Below are 22,199 nucleotides of genomic sequence, written 5' to 3'. Positions count from 1 at the left end.
AGTTCCCCCAAAACACAGACTTTACAGATACCCGTGTTTTAGTGGCTATTGCTTCAGGTATAGTGACAATTGCCAATTTTTACTTTTTTGTCTGTTTATACATTTTTGACTGTAGCTGCACTGGTAAAGCTGTGGTTTTATTCTTTCTCACTGATTAAAAAAGATCAACCTGCTCTGTATGGTTCAGCTTGATTAAATATATACAGACTTCCAACCCCTTTGTAGTTTTTCCATTCCAATATTTATCTTTTTTATGTGTCAGTGAATGTGTCATACGTGTTAATGTCACAGATTTTTAAGAAACTTGAGATGAAATGTTGTGTCTGCATAATCCACGTAGGTAGTTTGTTACCAAGAATACGAGTATCCATGTCATGTTAATAACAAATAGACCATCTGCCTTCCAGAATTCCTCTAGCTAGTAGATACTTTAATTAGATGACTTTGTCTTCATAGTAGATGTAAGAAGCAGTGCAGGATGACGATGCCAATATTTTTATTTTTTGCACTGTAGATAACATGACCACGTTCTGTATGTGCATACCCAGTAAAAACCTGCTCCGCTGCTGAATTTCTGAGTCCTGTCCCATGCCCTCATGTCTCTCTGTAGCTTTATTAACACCCCAATAAGAGCAAACTCAGAATCATAATATCCTTGCAGGAAGAGAGACAAGAAAATATACAAATTTTACCATTGATATATACTGATATTGCTTTCTGCCCGCCCCCCCCCCCCCCCCCCCCCCCCCCCCCCCCCCCCCAAGATTTAATTGATAATGCAGCTTTGGAATAGAGCACTTTCCTCTTTACTACCTAGCAACAGCCACCCCCCTCTGGCCTTCAGGTTGAAACATCACTGCACTACAATAGCTCATTTGTTCTTGCAATAAGCAATTCAGGGGATTGCACATTAAAGTATGTTGAATACTAGGGGGCATTTTAATTCTTCAGCCTTGATTCCAATTCCTAAACATCTGCATGTTGGTGTTTCTTTTGTCTTTTATTTTTGTTTTATTTGCTTAAAAATGAGATTTGAAATTTTAGTTAGATCGTAAGAGATGCTGAAAGTGAATTATACCATTTAAGTATTACTCCATGAAACCACCCCCCACTGTTCCTGGGACACTGTGTGCTTCATTTTATTTTTGGATAAAGGAGGGCCAGGAATCTGAGGGAAGTCTAGAATAGGCAAGAAAATATAGGTGAATAGATTGCTTTGGGGGAGCACGTTACCCTTTTGGGTGTGCATGGTTAAAGGAGGGCATGTTAAATGTGTAAAAGGAGTGTCCCTTGAAGAGGAACTTTACTGGAGATGTGTGGACTTTATAGAGCAACTGCTTTGGGGTTTATGGTACAGAGACTCCTTAGAGGAGATGAAGTGGGTAAATCAGCCTTACAAGTGTCAGAAATAGGGACTTTTTTTGTATGGACCTGGAGTGGGCTGTACAGGTGGTTGTAATAGAGGGAGAGAGAGACTGCAAATTTGCTGGACAAAGAGCAAACCCACAGAATTCTTATTGCAAACAGTGATGACTTTTGAAGCCAAATCTCAAAGCAGCTCCAGACTTGAGATTGGTAGAGACTTAGAACTGAGCAAGCAGATACTTTTAATTTTGCCTACTTCGAAAAGTTTATCTTTGTACTTTAAATCCTTGTAAAATTTACTTTTTGAGTCAAAGCCCACTTGATGTTTTGGGAGGACTCACTTCAGTGCAGATGTGCTGCTGTGGTCAGGCCAGGCTGCTCTCTGCACTCACAGGGGTATGATGAAGTCTGGCATGAGGCAGACAGCACAACTCTGGAAGTCTTGCACTTGAGCTTAGTTATTTCTGTGGGAGCTGTTTGAGTGGATTTGGTTGTGTTGGGGGTTTTGAGGTTCTTTGCAGGGGGGAGGGAATCCATTCTTAAAAGGGAATTCTCAGCATTTTGAAAGCCTGACCTACTTTATGCAGTACATTGAGATGTGTTCAGGACCATTTTTCTGACAGGAAATGAGTGATGAAATGAGGAGCGTTTCGAGGTCAACAGAGCTAAAGGGTTCTGTGAACTTACTGGAGAAGGTATGGAGGTGAAATTGAATAAAGGACAGCAGACGAATAATAATTGACTTATGGAGGCAAACAACAATTGGATACTGACCATTCATTTTCAGTGCAAGTGGCATATTCACAGTGTCCATTTGTTGGAACTGAGTTTCAGGAGGAGTGGGCACATGCTGGAAAAGGGGCCAGAAGATACCAGGGAGGACGATCAGAGATTTCAGGAGCAGGAGCTCTGAGGAAACAGATGACAAGACTGACAGTTTTGGTTTAAGACAAGGTTAGAGGAGGGAAGGCCGTAAGAGTAATCCTTAAGTATGCAAAAATAATGTTGCAAAGAGAACAAAGATTAGTCTGTTCTCAGCATTGGTGGTGGAAAGGAGAAAATAAAGTGTGCTCAAATGCAGTGCTATGTAGGGTGATTATTTAGGATGGACAAGGAGTTTCTATATTTGGAACAGGGCAGGAAAACATCTGCCTGGAGTGGCAGCTGGGTGAGCTGGGCCTGCTTTAACCAAATGATCTCCTGTGGTCTCTTCCCAGGAGTGTCTTTGTAAGTTTTTATGCTTGCTCCTTTAGGGAGGGCTTTTTGTATAGCCACAAGCTATTTGATTTGCGGTACAGCATAAATAACTTCAGGATACTGTTTTGGTTATCAGTGTTGATTTCCTCAGTTGTATATTAGAACTGAAGGGTCAGTTTAAAGATGTCAGTATTTTCATATAAAAACAAATCCAGCTGATACGCAGTTCAGCTGGTGAAATGGAGATTATCTGAACTAAGCCATGTGGTATGACATTCATGATACTACTTTCATTCCATAAATACGTAGAAATGGTATTGTATCCTTTCTCCCCCCACTTTTTTTTTTATTTTTTTTTATTTTATCTGCAATTTTCATTTTAACTAATAGACCTGACTGAACTTTTAAATATTTCTGTAAAACGTCCAAGCTGATATATCAACTAGAATTCTCTCCAGTTCCCTTAGATCTGCACTGGCAAGGTAACATATGCTGATATGAAAATGAGACTGGTAACGGAAAGGTTACATGGCATCATCTTGTGGCTATCATATGCTTTTCTATATATAAGGTTAAGTTCTCTAGTCATGAAATAAAATGAAGGGTTTTCCTTTTTAATTTTATAAATTATTTATTTATTCAGGGAATTATCTAATTCCAAATAATCCTAAACTTTAAATAATAGGTAGCTTTTTCTAAGAATTGCTAATTTTTCTAGGATTTTGAGTTAGCATGCCCTCTTAATCCCTCTTTGTTCTTTTGGAACTGGGGTATTATTCAAAAGTTAAATTGTACAGTTCAAATAAAGATGTCCCTTACCGTCAGAATAACACCCAGCATTCAAGCTAATTGCTTTTCAGTTCACAGTGTAACCTAATGATTGGCAATTGAAAGGAATAAAATCCTGCCAGTTGGGCAGGATTGAGATTTATTTCTTTTATTATTTTTTTTTTTAAATCAGCAGATTTGCTATATAGAAATCAAGGTTTGAGGTTGGGGATTTTTTTGTGGGTTTTTTTTTTTTTTTTGATCAATAGGTTTTTTATATAAAAGAGTGAAACATCCACTGCTATTCACTTCCATACAGAAATGGTCTCTGGCTGTAAGTAAATGCATTTGTCTCCAACAGTAAAAGGTACCACTTGGACTTGATTATGCAGCTGGTCACATTTTATTGAGGCACTGACATGTTCCCTGTGGTCTAGGAAGAAAAGAAGATTATATCATTGTGAAGTTTTGCTGGGTCAGTGCTCTGCTGGGTTATATGCAAACACTTTCAATGTGGGGGATTGTCTTTTTGCTGCTCTTCTGCAGCTGCAGCGTGCACTGTCCTCGGCATTGTAACCTGTCAGAAAATGCAGGGTACAGTTGTTTGGAGCTTGGGATCTTGTTCTTTTCTTGCATTCAGAGAAAACAGTAGCAAATCCCTTTGTTAAATAATTAGACCCATAAACTTTGAAGAAAATAACATATTTTTATCATGCAAATGTAATGTAGTAGATACATTATTATGTTTACCGTATTTAGAACAGAGGCTAAGCTCTCCTTGATGTCCAAAATAAAAGTTTGGATTAAGTCATAGAGAGTGCTATTATTTCCATGGACATAGTTATTTAATATACTATAGATGGAATTGTGTAGATATAGATGCTGAGGAAGACATGTTTTCTTGTGACTGAAACTTAGCAGCTATGTATGTTAAGAAAAAAGTAGTTGCAATCTTACTGATTTTGAAAGAAAATGGCATCATTTTGGAGGATCGTCTTGCAAATGAGATTTAGTGATGGGGGAAAAAAGGAGGTTTCTTGTGTAGATATCTCCGTTCAAAAGAACTTTTTATACAGACAGTTCATCTATTGAAAACAGTTTACAGTTATTAAAAACATATTAAGAAATGTATGAAGGAGTAGGTGAGTCCTGTTTGTAGTATGTGGAGACTGAGAGGTCAGTGTTAGGAAGAAGCAAGATTTGCTTGCTTTCCTGGAAGGGCAGCCTTTCACCTAAAACCTCTTGTAACCAAAATGAACAAAGAATCTTGGCAATGACATCTTTTGCGCTGAAGTATACATTGTAAAAGGTATCTCCTCTCGCTTCTCCATCTGGAATTAACAGTCCTTGCGATTTTGAAAAGTAGCCCATTTGAGGGTCTGGAGCTGTCATTCTCCATATTAAGGTTTCTGTGGTTCATTAACTATTTGGAAAATGGATGGTGATTACCATCCTGTTTTTATGTGTCTCCAGAACGAGAGGGAGGGGGGGGGATTATTAAATGACATTCTCATCTGTCTCTACACTGGATAATTAAACAAAATGTGTGTCAAGGAAAAGTGAGTGCTTTAAAAAAATAATAATAAAAAAATAATGTTTTAAAATCAAGTATAAGATGTTTTAATAACTGAAACCCCCAAGTGTTAATCGGGCAGTCTGGTTTCTGTTCCTGGCTCTGTCCATTGCCTACCTGTCTGCCCTTGATTGATTTGCTTATACTAAACATTTCCAAAAACTTATACTAGTTTGTGGTTTTCATTTCTTGGGCATTTGGTTTAATATCGAAGTCAAATGCCTTTCACATTTTGGCTACATGGTTGTAAGTGATGAAAAAGCAGTAATTTAACAAGTTATTGCACAACAGCAGAACTTCAGCTGATTACACATGCTCATAGTCCATTGCAAATTAACATGTTCAAACAACCTTCACTTTGGCCAATGCATTTTCCTGTAGTTTTGTGCTCTGTTGATAAGGCAGTTCATTCATAAACTACTGTGGTGATGTTAATCTTTTGCCATCTTATTTCCATACTGCAAATAAAAACTGTATTAAGAAAGTCTTTATTTTCTAAAATCTGATGTATTCAAAACAGTTTCTATCAAATTTACAATGCAGATAACATATTTTGCATATGTTCAAAATTTCATTGGCTGTCTTGCAAAGGATTTGAATTAGCTCTTCAGTTCTTTGCCCAGCAATTTCTGGACTCAAACGTTAGTGCACATATGCAATATTTTTTGGCCCTTAGATGAGGGATTTTTGACTGGCCCTTGCAGGTGCTTCTGAATCATGAAATACTGAGTATTTACTATGGTTCTTTAGAAGACCATACACAGAAGAATAAAACAAGAACCTTCCTTGTGCTGGGATGCAGTGTATACCTACAGTTGCTTCTAAAATTGTGACTTATGATATCAGAAATTATTGAAAATCAAAGCAAAAGGATTCAGAACAAACTCTCATCATTTCTACATGGTGAACACATACTGAACTTTTTTTTAAATGTAATGCATTTGCAGATGTCTTGCTTGTTGACAGATCTTAACCTTTCCAAACTTGGATTCATTGAGGTGATTTCTACAAATGTCAGTTGAGGATATGTTGGTGGATCTGGCCAGGTGCTCTGTTCTGTGACAGGGTATAATTCATTAGATTAACTCATAAGTCATATGACTGTTTCAGTTGCTGCACTTACATCGTTCAATAACATTTTTCAAAAATTTTCCTTCTCCAACAATAATAACATGTAATCAGTATTTTTCCATTAATAGACCACTAGAATGTGATGGGCTCTTGAACTCTGAGTGAACATGTAGAGCATACTGTTACATTAACACTAATTTAAAATATAATATCATGTTGTTTCTATGTCTGATACTAGAATAGGCAAGCCATAGGGTTTTACCATGGCTGTTTATTTCCCCAGTAAAAGATCACTAACGGGAAGAATTGTTGTTTATTAAACAAATAGACCTGAATGAGCCCTTTTCAGATTAGAATGCTTTTTACTGCTGAAAAGCAGGGTGAATGCTCTCTTAGAAGTTACATATATTCAGAGCTACTGTTTTTTTTAATATTTTTTTTATTATATTTTTAATCTTCTGATCTTAAAGTAGACTAGAAGAGTAGTTGAGGGATTTTGTGTGCACTTGCCCTATCTTCACCCTCTTCTGGGAAATCAGTTGATAGACCCCTATTGGAACTCACTGGAAATCCGATGTTCTGAAGTATTTGGAAAATTTGCATGCTGGCTAGATGTCAGCATAACCGACATCCAGATCTCTTAGGAAGCTTTGGACAGCTCACCTGTGGCTAATATATGGCTTTGCAATGTTTAGTGTAGAGGAACAATGAATTCCTTGAGTTCCAATAAACTGTGGGATCACAGAGTGAGAGATTCAGTCATTTTTCAGTGCCTTCTGCCATCTGCTTTGAATGCAAGTTTGGCTTGTATCCTGAGGTTGGCAAGTGAGGTTTGAACTATCCCCAGTAGTTTTAGTTTAAATATTTAAAAGGCATTTGACTCTCTGATGTGTGGTGGGTAGTAGCAATACGCTTAGTAGTCGTGTAGTATGTGTGGGAGAATGTACAAAATAGCTAAGCTTGGGAGCAGGCATGGGCATGGGCTGAGGGTGTTCTTCAATCCCATGACAAAGAACTTCTCAGGAAAATGAGCAGTTTGGTCTGAAGCTATTGCACATGTAATTATGTTATGATAGAAGAAGGTAGGTATGGTCTGGTATCCTTGCGAAACTCTAATAGCCAGATGGACCTAAGCGTGTTACAAAAATGCCATGAAGTTTTGTTTCAAAGTGGTTTTGTGCTTGCTCATGGTATAATTGTCTAAATAGATGACGCGAGTCCCTTTTTGCTGACAATATCCAAAAACTATAGTGCAAATAATGAAGAAAAAAAAAAAAGGAAAAAAAATCAAAAACCTTTTTCTGCTAGAGAAGTGCACAACCAAATCTAGAGCTGGTGTGCTTTTATCTGATGTTACATTTTTACTATAAATTGTATTTATTCTGTGTCTGTGAAAAGTAAAAACTGTCATAACTCATGCTCTTTTATGTTAATAACATGATACCTATATTGCAGGCACTTGTAGCACTCATAGAGATATGTGGGCGCATATGTGTAAATTCTCACTTTAATAACAGAAGTGATATGTTGTTACCCCAGAATGAATCGGGTTTTAGCTTTCCTGTGATTAGGACAGACCATGCATTCTGTATTCTGATGAGCCATGTATAATTTTTTTCCATCAGGCAGCGCTGGATGACAGTGCAGGGCTGTCAGAAAGCCCTGCCTCCCTTTGGGGGTCCATCTTTGATGGTGAGGCTGCTGTGGGTGATGAAACTGGCTGGCCAAAAACCAGGCAAAAAGGAGAAGCAGCATCATGTCACATAGTGGTTAGCCCATATGTACTGTCCAAATGTTACATTTTACCACAGCTTTCTGTTGGTTTTGTGCTGTAGGCCAGGATTATTTTGTTTGTTTATGTTTTATGAAGCATATTTGAATAGACTTTACCTGTTAGTTTCGGTCTTTACTATGGTCATCACGTGACAAGAACGAACACAGTACCAGATTCCTTGTGCCTCATGACTGCCAAAAAAATAATTTTAATATCAGTGCTGAAAATATGCCCAGAATATCCCGAATATATGGAGCATGGTGGCAGACGTGACAAAGGACATCATGGATCTGCTTTCTGCAGCGGTTGCTGGAGGCCTTGCTATGTAACCTGAAGGGCCTGAAGTGTCCTGGGTCCTATCCTGCACTAAGCTGTGTATTTACACCATGAGAATATTTTCTCTTACATATTCTAATTTCCTGATAAATGTTTATCCTCTCTTGGACTTTGATTTTTTAAATTTATTTTGGAATCAGCAGATTTGTGGCAGTCAGTTCAAACCATGGGAAATGTGATCCAGCAGGTTGGAGATGAGCCAGTTGAGCACCCTAATTAACAGAAATATGTAATTAAAATTTAAGCAGATGTGGCTTGGGCAGGTGGTGTTTCTTGAATGCATTTAGTTTGCTGTATGTATGCGCTATATGTGATAGATACAAACAAATCCTCTATCTGCAGCCGCGAAAAATACTGTGCATATGCTAAGCAGTTGGTTGGTGCAAGTGTTGTGCACGTGCCCAGCACTGCTGAAACTGCCACATCTCCACTTTTAATGGACTGAAACGAGTTCTGAAATCCTGAACATATGTAAACACTTTTAAAATTCAGCCTGGACAAAGTTTGTGGGTGGGAAAACAGACATATGCATGCAAGTCTATAAATACAGTAACCACACATGATGCACTGCTTGCTTTTTATTTATTATCTTCTACCAGCTACTGTTGGAAACAGCATATTAGGTAAGATAACACTTTGATCTGATGTAGCTTTACAAAAAGTGTTGCCTGGTGAATTCATTTTGACTCCCCAAATATGAAAACAACTACTCAGTTGTCCCATAAAAATTCCAAAATTATATTTGTTCTTAGTTCTTACCTAAATTCCAGCAATTGCTTTGTCAGCAATTTCAGTTAATTGAAAAAAAAAAATAAAGAGTAAAAAATTTACAGTTAAAATTTGGGAATAAGTAGATAAACTTCTAACTTGGCAAAACTGGAATTCAGATTCTCTTTGGTAACAGCCCATGAAGTGCAGGCCATTCCCCGTTCTCACTGTTCTCACTGCAGTACACACATTGCACCTTTAGTGAAGACAAACAAACAAAAACCCCAAACCACAGCTGAAGCTCTTCATATTTGAGGGAAAATTCTGTCCCTGTAGATTTTTAAGATTATAGCTGTAGAATCCTACTGCAGTTTTAGATTTGTTTGGGAGTGGTGGGGTGGGGGTAACAGTTTAATAGGATTGTCTGATAAGGAATTGTGTCATACAGTTACATTATTCAGTCTCCTGCTTGTTTGAGTGACCTTTTATAATTTTTCAATTTCCTTTGGGCGGTGTTTCATAGTTTCCCAGTGTATCACCAGCAATGAGCATGTGGCTTATTTGCAATACCCTCCTCTCTTTAGCAGGCTGTGTCAAAAGTGTTGTTCTAGCAGATGACTTTCCCTTAAGCTGCTGCAGCTCCGTGTGCCCTGTGGTTACTAATTTGAAAATGACGTGTTGGGATTTTGTGTGTGTGTGTGTTCATGTACCTTTCATAATCATCTGTTAAAAGACTGGTCTTTTGACGCTGCAGAAGGTGCAGAAAAGCTGGCTTTATTACAGATCTATCTTTCTCTTATTTCAAAGTGGTTTCGTAGCTTTAGGACTTTGAACTGTCAACAGTCGTGGTCTGATGCTCTTCGCTGGTCAGGTCATTCAGCTGATGCGGCAGTAAGTACAACATGACTTACAGTTCTTGTATACAAAGGAAATCCAGGACCATGTAATCATAAGCATTTTCTTGATCTACTCATCATGCCAAACTTTACCTTATTCAAGCGATGTAGGTTGCGCTTTTTGAGTTTCAAGTGCAATTTTATCTGGTTTTGGTGTGGTTTTTTTTCAGTTCACGAACCGAGCATATTTGAGATGGAGCAGAATACTCTTGATACAAGTTTATGTCATATTGTGATGTATGTTAGTTCATTATCTGATCTGTATTAGAATGTAACAACAAGTAACTTGTGGAAATCTGGTTGAGAGCATCTGATAAAGGCATAGTATTATTCAGACTGTTATATTTATAAATATGTTGATTCTAACTTGCAACCAAATCTTAAGTCTTTGGTGGCTCCACTTCAATACATTATGCAGATTTACAGCAACTGAGATGTGCCCATTAACTTAGTGGGTTTTCCCATTGAATGAACCCCAACAAGTAGCTGAGTGAAGTATCTTTTTTGGTAAGGGAATCAAAAATTTGGCTGACGATATTAAAGGCAGCATTGCAAATGGAAATTGGCAATTCATTGCTATTGATTCCTACCAAGTATGCAGCCGCTTGCAAAACTCAGAAACATAAGCATCCCGAGGGCCTGTTTCTTTCCACTGTTTCAGTCTTACTACTGTGATTCTCAGTGCCCTGGAAGTTTTAGGAAGCAATTTAATTGACAATTTGTGGAGAAGTACTACCAAGTGCATGTGAAGTATTGGGATTTTTCCAGGATGAACTGCCAAACTTTTTATTTCTCTGAAATTGGTTGGGTTTAGGAAATACTATTTTTACACAGTGTAGTTGTTATCCAACTAGTATGTAATAAAAATAATGAGTTAAATTACCTCTGACTTTAAGTCTGTGCAGTCAGCAAAATTATATCCAAGACAAGTGCTAATCACTTGTAAGTTTGTAAGATATCTGAAAAACATATAAATCTTGCTGTTAGTGTTCATAAGATTTTTTGAAATAGTGTAATATGTGCTAATTTATTGTAATATGATGTGCTCATAATTTACAATTTGATTTTAACATACTATAAAGTCATTATGGAGTAAATAGTTAGTGTGCTCATTTCTTTAACTTAATCAGATATTGTCACAAAATCAAAGAATGTATATTTAATTATGAAGTGGAACGTTACTTTTGTTACTAAGGGAGCAATTTGCTTAGTGTATCTTCTTCTTTTAATGCTTTATTCCTTTTACTGAAACTTAGTATTTCTTGTTGCAGTGTGCCATAACCTTATTGGCCTGGGATAAGTTTCTTCAATTATTTATTCTATTAATGTTTCTATCACCTGAGGGAAATGCAGATATCCTGTTAACGGTTATGTTAATCAAACAACTTTCTGTATTTCTGCAGTGCCCAATTTTATGTCATTACATTAGCAGGCACAGGTGATGAAACTGGAAACTTGTAATATACTATAGATTGGATTAACTCTTCTGTTTTGTGTAGACTACTCAAAGATCTATTTTAGATAATTTAAAAAGATTAAATCTGCCAAGACAGTTATTCCTCCTGACAGGATCTCTAAATTCTTCAACATAAGTCCAGTGTTCTTGTAAAGTTTTTGAATATTGTACACTAATAACCCTGTGGTTACCCTGGGGCGTGGGATACAACACTGTTTCTTTAAACAGGGAAATTTTGTGTCTTTTTTAAGTCCTTTGAATATTGGAATAATTATTTCACCCATATAATGTAATGACTCACATTAGGCATTTGAATGCAATAACCATTTTTGAGCTATTCTTAGGCTGTAACAGGTGCTATAACTTCACTTTCTGCCTTTTCGAAGTGTTGATGTTATCTTTTTTAAAGGTCCGTTGAACCACAAGGTGGTTGTGTTGGGGTGGAGAAGGGCGTCTTGGTGTTTGCTTTCTGTCACAGACTTTCCTTGGTACACTTCTCCCTGGGGTCATTCCAGATCCCAGTGGAAGCAGTGCCAGTACTTTCAGCTGGGAGCATCCTGCCTGTGGCATCGCAGCTGGGTTCTGAACAGCACCAGGGTGACTGTAAAGCACTTGGTGGGATCCTTGGATGCCTGTTACTTGCAATAATGTTGTTTTTTAATACATTTTTTAAGTCTTTTTAGATTATGCATTATTAGGCTTTGCTTTTGATATGGGCAAGACAGCCAGGGTATTTTTTAAGGGTCTGTTAAAGACCCTAAAGCGTCTAAATATAATTGGCCTTTTTGCAAATAAAAGGTTGTAAGCAAGACTTTCAGTCAGTGTCAGTACCTCTCTCTGTGCCTGGAAATCAGTACCGCTGTGATCCTTAGCCTGTTTCTCAGTCCTGAGAGCCTCACAACCAGGGAAAAAAAAACAACAACAAAAAAACACACACACACAAAAATAACCCAAAAAACAATCCCACAAAAAACCCAGAACCAAAAAATCATCACAAAATTCAGCAAATATTCCAAACTTTTTTTTCTAATACATTTGCATAGTGCTTTTTATTTCTGCACTGCTTTGCTTACATGAGTGCCTGCCTACATAAGCAGGGAAAGCCTTTAGTTGTCCCTTTACCATCTGTCCTCTAAAGTTATATTTAAAATGCTCTATACATCTTGTATTTTTTGGCATTTGCTGGGGAGGAGGGTGGTCCTTCAGTGCTGTCACCATTTTCATCCCAGGCCCATCCAGGAGCAGGTGTTGAGCAGTGATACAGCCTGGTGGTACATGCCCCAAGTAACCCATCTGAAGTCTCAGTTGGCCCGTTTGGTAGAATCTGCCAAAATAATTTCCAGGCTCATGTTGTATGCTTGCCAAGCTGTTGGCTCAGGTAGTCCTTCAGTGCAGATAAGAAATCTGAGGAAAACTTTTTGACAGCGAGCATAATATTTGGGGGAGTGCTTCCATTCTTTTTAGCAAATTTGCTTTACTTGATGAATTTAAGCCGAACATGTAATTACAAGTGGTTTTCAGCATCATGTGCTCCCTGAAGTCCCTGAAATTGTACTTCACATTGTGTTCTTCATATTTAATGGTTGTTAAATTGATGCTATATCAGAAACTTGATCAGCATCAGAGAGATGAAATTTGAAACAATTACTGTGATAATTTCTGTAAGGTTCCTTGTTTCCATTGCATATGTTTTCTATAAATATTTTTTCTAATTTTTATTTCCAAAAAAGTGTTACTTTTGTCTCATAATTCTAAGAAGTTACGTGGGGGAAAAAAAATAAATGAGAGCTGAACTTTTAATATTTTTTTTAATGTTTGATTATACGTTATGAATACAATTATGGACTGATGCATACTAAGGTACAAATCTCCTAGTGGGAAATAAATTAAAACTGTGTTTACTTGTGTGTTTTTTCCAGAGATTTGTTACAGTTCCCAGGAGAAGATGATGTAGACGTTGCAATGAAAATTCTGGTTCAGTGGAGTTCCCAAGGCCTTGAAGATGCCCGGCTGGTAAATTACTCTGTTTTGCTTGACCTACCAGGCTCTTCTTCAAACACAGTAACTCTGAAAAACAGCGGTGAATGCTTTTATCCTAGTGGACAACAGTGCAACAGAGAGACCAAAACGCTTCATAACCAAGACCTCCTGTACTCGTATGCAGCTTACTCTGCTAAAGGAACTCTTGAGGTAATATGACCATTTGTCTCTGTCATTTGTGTTGAAATAGAGATGGAAAACATCAGGTTTTGTTGAACTTGGCTGGCAAAGTATACATGGTGAAATGCACAGCCTTGAAATAAACAGGTAAAATATGATGTGGCCCATTTCAATTCAAACTTAAAAAATAGTTATACCTGAACACTTCGTATGATATATATGTTTTGGGTGGTTTTTTTAAGTATTTGCGTTTATGAATTGGCATCTTTTTCTTGGGTGTTAACATCTAAAAGCTGTGTCTAGGGCTACATGTTATCCTTGTTGATATATAAGTGCTACTGTTTTGAGCGATGTCTTAGGAAGAGTAAGATGAAGTTTTCTATAGTGAGAGCAGTGGGAGTGCTGGGCTAGTAACTGAAGCTCCTGAATTATGGTTGAGGATCTTGCATAATTACTTCTGTGGCAACTCAGCTGACACATCTGCTCTGTTTCCTCTTGAAAATCCTGATTTGTGCTTTTATCTTACTGTAGCTTTTGTTAGGAAATTTTGTCAGCAAAAAGATGCTGCCTGTTGGGATTTGTTACTTGCCAAGTGAAATAAGATCTTGGATTATCTTGTTTTATCCTCTTTACTGTCTTCACTGGCTGCCTTCCTGTATTTGCTTTCCAAATATATTTGGGGTGCACAAAGGAGTCATTATTTCTGTTTACTTTCCTAGCTGAGATAGCATAAATCTCAGTAAATATTTCTGAAATAGAAAAATTGAAATTTCACTGCTAACTGCATTGCAGTTGTCTTTCTCCTTTTTAAAATATTTAATGTTATTCCAATGATGCAGGCCTTTTCCCATCTTGGTTACTTTCCATCTTGTTTAAAAGATGATTGTTTTCATCACTTAGAACACTAATAGACCATATTGGAACAGGTTGGGAATGGCATTGGGTTTGGAGGATACCTCTTCCAAAATACCTTTATACATTGTGAATACCTTAATAATTATAGCATATTAGTTACTAAATTTCTAACAGTAAAATGCAACTATTGTGTATTTTCCTTTTGTTTGTGACACTTTATGCCCATAGTGTTTATTGATAACATGTAATGCACTGTGGAAATCTTGTAATGAGTCAAAATGGGGAAAGTTGCATGATGCTAACTAACTCATTTTATGCACTAGTAATATAATTTTGAATTTTGGACTGTAGGAAATAGGAGGGGTGATAGAAAGTCAGATCCATATGTTTCTCATCCTGAAGTTCACAAGCTTCAGTTTCTCTTTCTTAAAAGCATCGTAACTTTTTAGTCCAAGTGATTTATTCCAGGGGAAGAATCGATTTCTTGTTCTCCTTTGGGAGAGAGACATCTCTCCATCTTCTGGTTTTGTGTACCTTACCTGCCTGCTTTCCATATTGAGTCTCATGTTTGTTATCTCCATGCAGCTTCTGTTATGGGGCTCTGTCAACCCAACAACTTCAAGTTAAAATTTGTTGTTAAGTAGTGAAATGAAGTAGACAAGTGATAGGTCCTAACATGCATGATGTATGCATTAACTTTTCCACGGGCAAGCAAAAAGTACTAATGAATGGGTTTGGCTTCGCACATTTATCACTTAGAAACTCAATATGTGATATTATTTTCTCATTGTAACTTAATAAGAGTAACTGTAATGAGATAAAAGTAGAGTTGTGACCTTTGAGATTTTCTTTCATGAAAATCAATGTGTTGCTAACAAATTCATCAGATTAAAGGAAATCCAATGTTCCGGGAAAAATCATTGATGTTATTACCAGCAACACATGTACCACCTTCGGTTTTGTTTTGGGCAGTTTTCTCTGAGTTCTGCAGAAATGAGGACCACCCACATGACATTGTACTCATCGCTAGGGTTGGACCTTGGCTTTGGCAAAACATGAAGCTTGTACTTAAGCCAAAGAATGACTCTTTGTGGACAATCAGTTCTTTGAGATACCTAGCACCCTCACAAAACCTCAGTTACTTTATTTTATTCTTCAAAAGGTTTACCCGGAGTGTCCTTAGCCCTGGAGTTTTGCTTAAAAGGGAAATTTCTCTATTTATTTGGGCAACAGATAAGTTGGTAGTGATCTAATCTTTCGGACTTTTGTTCCTACACAGTACTATCTACTATTTAAACTAAAGGAAGAAGAAAAGCTTTAAATGAGAAGTAGCAGGTGGTGCCTGTAACTGGGGTCAGCCATCAGAGCATGACTTGATTGCTTGTAGTGGAACAAGTCACATGTTTTTAATATCTTGCAGTGGGCTGTGATTACAAAATCATGATGGTTTTCCTGTGAGAAGGTATTCTTGTAACAGCTACTCATAACCTAAATAATTTGCTTTCAATTGTGATGCATGCTTTAGTAGAAAATTTGTATTGTGTGTCACGTATTCAGGTTGGATTGCTAATATTGCTTCTATGCTGCTGCTTCATTGTGTCTTATTTGTATATTTGGTTTGAATAAAGTTCAAGCAAATAAAACCATTAAGTTATTGCAGCCTGGCTACTAGCAGAGCAACAACTCTACTTTCATGTTGACAAGGTTATTTGTAGAATAGCAAGACTCGTTTTGTTTGACCACCTGTCATGTCCATTCATCATATAGCCATTGTATATGAGCCATCCAATTTGTGCTTTCTGGTAACAGTCTAAACAGCATTTGTGAGTAAAAATGTGAGTATTTGTGATCTGAAATCTACTTCAAAAACCTACTTAGTGCCATTGTGATGGATGGTGCACTTTACTACTACTCTATATTTCATTGGGCCCTGAAAAGGTGACAGTGTTTACCCATCATGGTGACAGGCAGGGTAGCCTACAGTTCTGGAGAGGGCTGTCTACTTGGTTTTGAAATAGATATTGCAGCAGTTATGTAAATAATACATCATAGACTAGGTCAGTCTAAGGAAGGAATGACATACAGGAAAAATACTTTTATTAGAACTTAAATATGAACCACCTTCTATAGAGTTTAAACCTTTTGTGTGCTTGAGGAAAACGGGAAAGCCACTCTGGCCAACAGAGAACGTATCATAAGGGAAATTACATTGCATGAAAGTTATGCATTAAAGCAAAATGCATTATCAAACAGTCGTGTGGTTAATTTGAATGTGCTGCTGCCTGCCTTTACGGGTAGGTGGTGATCTGAGAGCTGTGGCCGCATGTGCTCTCACTGGCAGTGCTGGAGGGACGAGCTGGGGAGCTGTTGGTGAGAGCAGAGGAGAGCTGTGTGTGAACCCCCAGACATCCAGTGTCTTCCTCTCAGTACCACCTTGGGCAGTAGTGTCAGCGTAGGTGCATGTTGCTGCCCGTCTGTTAGCACTCACGGCGGTGATCCCCGAGTGCTGTGACCCCCCTTAAGCACGGCTGGGTGCAGGCTGGCGGTGCAGCAGAAGGCTGGGTGGTACCCAGGGCCACTGGGTACAGCGAACTGCGGGAAGCAAGTGTTCAGTTTTGGTGTTGCAGTGTTCATCTGCTCTGTTCCCTGGCTCTTCAGGAACTGTAAAGAGAAAACCATAGCAGGTTTAATGGTTGGTGTGTTGGGAGAATGTTCAAGGACAGACTAAATAAAGCCAAATTAAGATTGCTTTGTATTCCCTGATTTTCTGAAACTGTGTTTGTGTGACTTGACGTTTTCCTCATCTTTCACTTTAATTTATTCACACTTTCCTTTATGGAAATGTTAAGGAACTTTTGACAATCCTACCTCTACTTTAATGCTTTGAACAGGGATACTTCATGTCCTCTGTTACACGGTATTGTCTCATGCTCCACTACAGTCCTCTGCCTCTTTAGGATTAACCGGCAGCTGAAGGCACCACATCCCTGTTGGTTCTTTTGCTGGTCCTCCATCCTTTTTTTTTTTTTTTTTCTTTTTCCTCCTCCTCCTCTTTTCTTTTTTTGTTTTCTCCTGGATGCTCTCAGCGATCCCAGCAAAACATCTTTTTTCTTTCCTGGACCTCATACACTAACAAGACTGTGTTGGTTCAGAAACCAGGAGAGGAAGCAAGGAAGGTAAAAGTAATAATGTTCTTGAAATGGGAATGTATGTACGGGCAGGAGTTTAATGTTATCATGGGCAGAAATTAATTGTGCCCATTTCCAAGGCACTTCTCCCAATGCCCAACTATGTCTCCTTTGTACTTTGACCCCTCCTCTGTCCTTGTTTCCGGAGTGCTTGGGCTCCTCTGTGACGTCACCTCCCTTCCCTGCCATTGTCTGCGTTCCCTGACTGATTCTACCCATTTTTCTGTTTGAAGTGTCTGCTGATTTTAGGCATTTACACTCCCAACTCAGCCAGTGATACCTTTGATTAGTTTTGGAGGGGCTGCAGGGAGCAGACAAGTGAGAAGACTGACTGTTTGCCTCTATGACAATATGCAGAAGAGATTCTCTGCATCTGTTGATAGCATATCAGCCTGCTCTGGTTCATTTGTTTTGGTGACATTTTCACAGCTAAATGAGAGCCCACTGCAGAGATTAATGCAACCTGAAGCAATATGAGAAGTGCAAACCCATCTGTTAAGCTCACTCAGTGATCTTCCCACCATTCTTCAATCTTGGCAAGATGAGAATAAGGGAGCAGGACTGGGATTGCTGTCAGAGCCTCTTTCACAAGGAGCAGAGCTTGCGTACTTCTTATCAAATACCCCATTTTCCTATGGCTATGCTGAGATGTTACCTCTCCCAATCCATCCTGTTCTTTCCCAGGCCCTTGACTCTGCAGGAAGATGGGAGCCTTCCTTTCCTCTACTGCCTGTTCCTCTCATCTTTCCCACTGATTGCAGGCTCCCCCTGTGTACCCTGTGGTCCCCTCCCCTTTCTGCTAGGTCTTTGTGGTACTGCAGCACTGTTCCCTTGCAGTACTTGCAGCTCCCTGTATTTCTGCCTCTGCACCAAAAGGTTACAAGTTCCTCTGGAGGGACAATACTTCAGGAAGTCCTTGACCCAACAGCTTGCTTTCATTTGGTTTGGTTTCCTTGTGGTTGAAATGTGATTAGTGCACCCTTAGTATCTTTTATCTTCCCTCTAGCTAATCATTGGTAATTTCCTCAGCAATATTTCTGAATTAAGGTTGGTGTCAGCGGGTTGGTTTTAGAAAATTTTAAAATCTTCCCAGGTTATTTTTATCCCCAGGCAAAATTTCCAAATGAGCCTTCTGCAGCATGTTCACTTGCACATCTTGAATTCCAAATGCAGATAGTGCTTATAATTTAGATTAAATAGTCACAGCATCTCGCCCTAAGTCTTTTAGTCATTTTTGATGGCACATTGGTGCAAAATATCAAGCTAGAGGGGATCTCCATACATGCATGCATTTAATTTTTAGGCACACCAATTTAGTTCATTATTATCTTTATTAACATTTTCGAAAATTTCTTCTCTGAAGAGACATCTACTAGCTAAAATGAATCCCTAGCAACTGAAATCAGTTTGCAGATGGTTAGGGCTATAGGTTGAATAACACATACACACAAATGAGAAGAATCATGCAATTTTTGTTACATTTAGATGTTTTAGAAGAGCTTTATTTATCTTTTATTTATAGGAGAATTTCTCAGAAACCTTTTCCACAAATAATCATAATTTGGACCACTGTTCTGCATACCAAGTAGGCACAGCAAATTTTCAAGACAATCTCACTGACTATGGATTTTAGAATAGACTTGACCTTTAAACAGAAAACAACATTCAACATTAACTACAGCATAGCTGCCACTCTATTATAATTACATATAGAAAGCTGTGAAACACAATGTGAAGGTTATATAATTTAAAATTGCAGTCAAGGACTGAAAAAAAAAGATCATGGAAGAGTTGTCCTGCAGAACATCCTGTCAGTTTTCTGGCATATATCACATAACCATTAATAAATAAAGTTGTACAGTTCCCTAAAAATAACAGTAGTTCATCATGCACGAAAGCCCAGTTAATACTGCTGCAAGATGTTTCTAACATTGAAGGGCAGGGTTTCAAAGATGCAAATGGCTATTGCTGCAAAACCTTCTGCTGTTCTGTAATTGTGAATCAATACTGTACTAATGTTTTACTAATGAAATATTAGTAGTGACATTTTAGTAATAATGTCGCGAATAATGAATGAGGGTGTGGTTTCTTTTACATGAAAAAAAGCAAAAGGTGAGGCATCCCAATATCTACAGCTATATAACAGGTCACTGAGCACTTCCATGCCATTACACATGATCAGCCAAAGGCATTTTTCAGTAAGGCATCTGTACAATATTGGAGGGGGAGCGATGCTGAACCATAAACACTATCTGTATTCCAGTTGCATGATAAAAACTAAAGGGTGAAAACACTGAGGACTTGGGAAATGGATTCAGTTTTTAGTGCAAGTCAGTTTCCTATTGAAATCAATGGGAATTACATCATTTTTTACCAGAGTTGAATTTTTTCTGTTAGTAGTCACTGTGAGAGAATACAAGTGGAAGTAACTTCTGCAAATCCATGGACCTCAGAAATATTTTTCTTTTTAATTATTTTATTGTATATAATTTAGACCCAGTAAGTTGCAGTCACCTGTGCAGTTTAGTAGATACCTGGGTTGATAACTACCCTGCCAGTCGTCATTCATGCCCACTTTTTGTTAATGGTGTTTGTTGTAAAGCTGAGTATGAAGGAGCTCCAAGTGAAGTGGAAGTCTTTCTGCCAAACCACAAGGCACGCTTTGCTTAGGTAGTGCTATCTTCTTGACTCCCTGTCATTTCTTTTACTTTTTAGTAAATATGAACCTGCTAACAGCATACCTGTGTTCTTTCTTTTTAATTTGCAAAGGCAATATCCTCCTCCTCGGAGAAATTCCAAGTAAAAAGCAGCCGCTGCAGTGAAATGTTTGGTTTGGGTATTAGGGATCTTTTTCTTTTAAATTTCTCCAGTATTTTGAAGTTTTAAAACTGCCTTAAAAGGATTTTGCTAACACTCAAACCAAAACGATACATTTTCTTGAACAGAGAGACTGCAAAGCTAGTATTATCAGCTTTTAAAATATTGCTTGGGTGATAAGAACAACGTAAGAAACAACTATAACTGATATAATGAGAACAATAACAAAACTTTTTTGTGTTTATACAATACTAAATCCTTGTCTCTAAATCTACTTACTTCACCTCGTTGTTGTTGGTGGGGGTTTTTATGTAGTTTCATGCATAAATGATAATCGCTGGTTCAAAATGCTACTCAGCTTTGTGATAGGAGTGACTGTAAAATACAGTATTGATGAATTTATTTTTTGGGGGGGAGGGTTGTGAGTTGGTTGTGGTTTTTTTTTAAATTATTATTTTTGAGGCAGAGAAGAAAGTCCTAACACCTTTTAAGGAATATTAGCTATACAAAAGCATCTGTACTTAAAGGAATATTTCATCTCACCCTGCTTATACATCCTGTACCTGGAAACCTTGTCCTAAAATTCTGACCCTGGCAGTCACAAGCATCAGTCATCCATAAGAATATGGGTTAGAAACTCTGTAATAAACCAAGCTTTTTTAAAAAGACCAGATCACTTTCTCTGACATACTGCACTTGATTATTGTTTTCTGAAAATAGAGAAAAAGTCTAAATAATGGCGTTGTCTCTTGTGAATTAAAGCTGGCAGCTAAAAAGAATTGAAAGCGACTATTTAAATCTTCGATGCAGTGTGGTAAATCTTACCAGCTTGAAGCCTTAGCAATGTGGTTTATCTCTGCCTACCAGTATAAATTTTACAGTCAATACTGGACAAAATTTTGTCAAAATCTTAAAAATGTATTTCTTCTAATGTAATAATATCAGCTTATTGATTTTTTTTTTGCTATGGGATATTTTTTTTTCTTTCTCATTATGAAAATCTTTTTAATACCTTTAAATGAAAGTATCATTCAGAGTCCAAAACAAGTCTGAAGATTTCCTATCTCTGTGTTAGGGTATGGTGATACGAAGTCCAAATATAATCTTCTAAGATGACTGCTAGAAAGAGTGGAAATAAGTTCTTACTTTAAAAAAAAAGCTTAAGTGACATGTTTTGAATGTGATCTCAACTAGTTGGGGATAAAGCTGGCAATATATAAATAATTTGGCAAGGCCAGACTTTAGCAGCTTGTATTTCATTGTTGAAGAAATTTTGTATAAAAGAGCGAAGGTTGTACCTCTCTAGAGGCTGCTTTGAGGAATGCTATAAACCTGGTCACAGGGCGTTAATAGTAAGAAAGACCAAAAAAGTGAAGACGACTTCTCCCAGAGAAAACCCTTTGAAGCAAATGTCTTTTGAAACCTTTGAGAGCAGGATGAAAAAAAATGTGCAGCTGTGATACAGCTGGTTGAAAAAATATATGAAAACTGATTTCTTAAAAATGTAAAAAATAATAATAATAAAAAAATAAATTAAAAAAGACCCAGTTACTAACCTTAGGCAAGTCTAAGTTTGGTATCCAGGTGCAGCTGGCAGAACTGCATTGGGTGTGTATGTGAACTGTCAAAATGCTAGGGCCTGTTCACTGGCCAGACTAAAATGTCCCGAGAAAAAGCTTTTGTTTAGAATTTCACTTCTAAACTGGTTGGAAATACAGCACTTCTGACTGTGCCCACCAGCTGCAATCCCAGGAGAGACATATCCACTTAACAGTAATAAAAAAATCTGTGGCAACTAAACATTACTGAAAATACATTGGTCTTTCCTTTTTATTTAGAATTAGGTATTCTTAGGTTTTTTTCTGTCTGATATGCTGTGTCTTCCATTACATACAAACATATTTCACATCTAACACCTCATGTAATGAATATTAGTTACTGTGTGTCATTCATTAAAAGAACCTTAATGTGAATTAATTGTAAGATATATCAGTTCTGTTCTCATAATTATTTCTTATGTTCCTGTGCTCTGCAG

The 22,199-nt window shown here is 37.6% G+C and overlaps 1 protein-coding gene across 6 annotated transcripts in view; it reads left to right on the top strand.

Annotated features, from left to right (window-relative positions):
- NAALADL2 (N-acetylated alpha-linked acidic dipeptidase like 2) overlaps window positions 1–22,199 on the top strand; it is a 496,311-nt gene that overhangs the window by 248,443 nt on the left and 225,669 nt on the right. For all 6 annotated transcript variants that reach the window (XM_040612990.1, XM_040612992.1, XM_040612991.1 and 3 more), the window contains one exon: window positions 13,064–13,334. In XM_040612990.1, the coding sequence (XP_040468924.1) occupies window positions 13,064–13,334 (271 nt within the window). The remainder of the gene's footprint in view (window positions 1–13,063; window positions 13,335–22,199) is intronic.

Source organism: Falco naumanni, chromosome 13, assembly GCF_017639655.2.
Source record: "Falco naumanni isolate bFalNau1 chromosome 13, bFalNau1.pat, whole genome shotgun sequence".
NCBI lineage: Eukaryota > Metazoa > Chordata > Aves > Falconiformes > Falconidae > Falco > Falco naumanni.
This window is presented reverse-complemented; position numbering and strand designations above follow the sequence as displayed.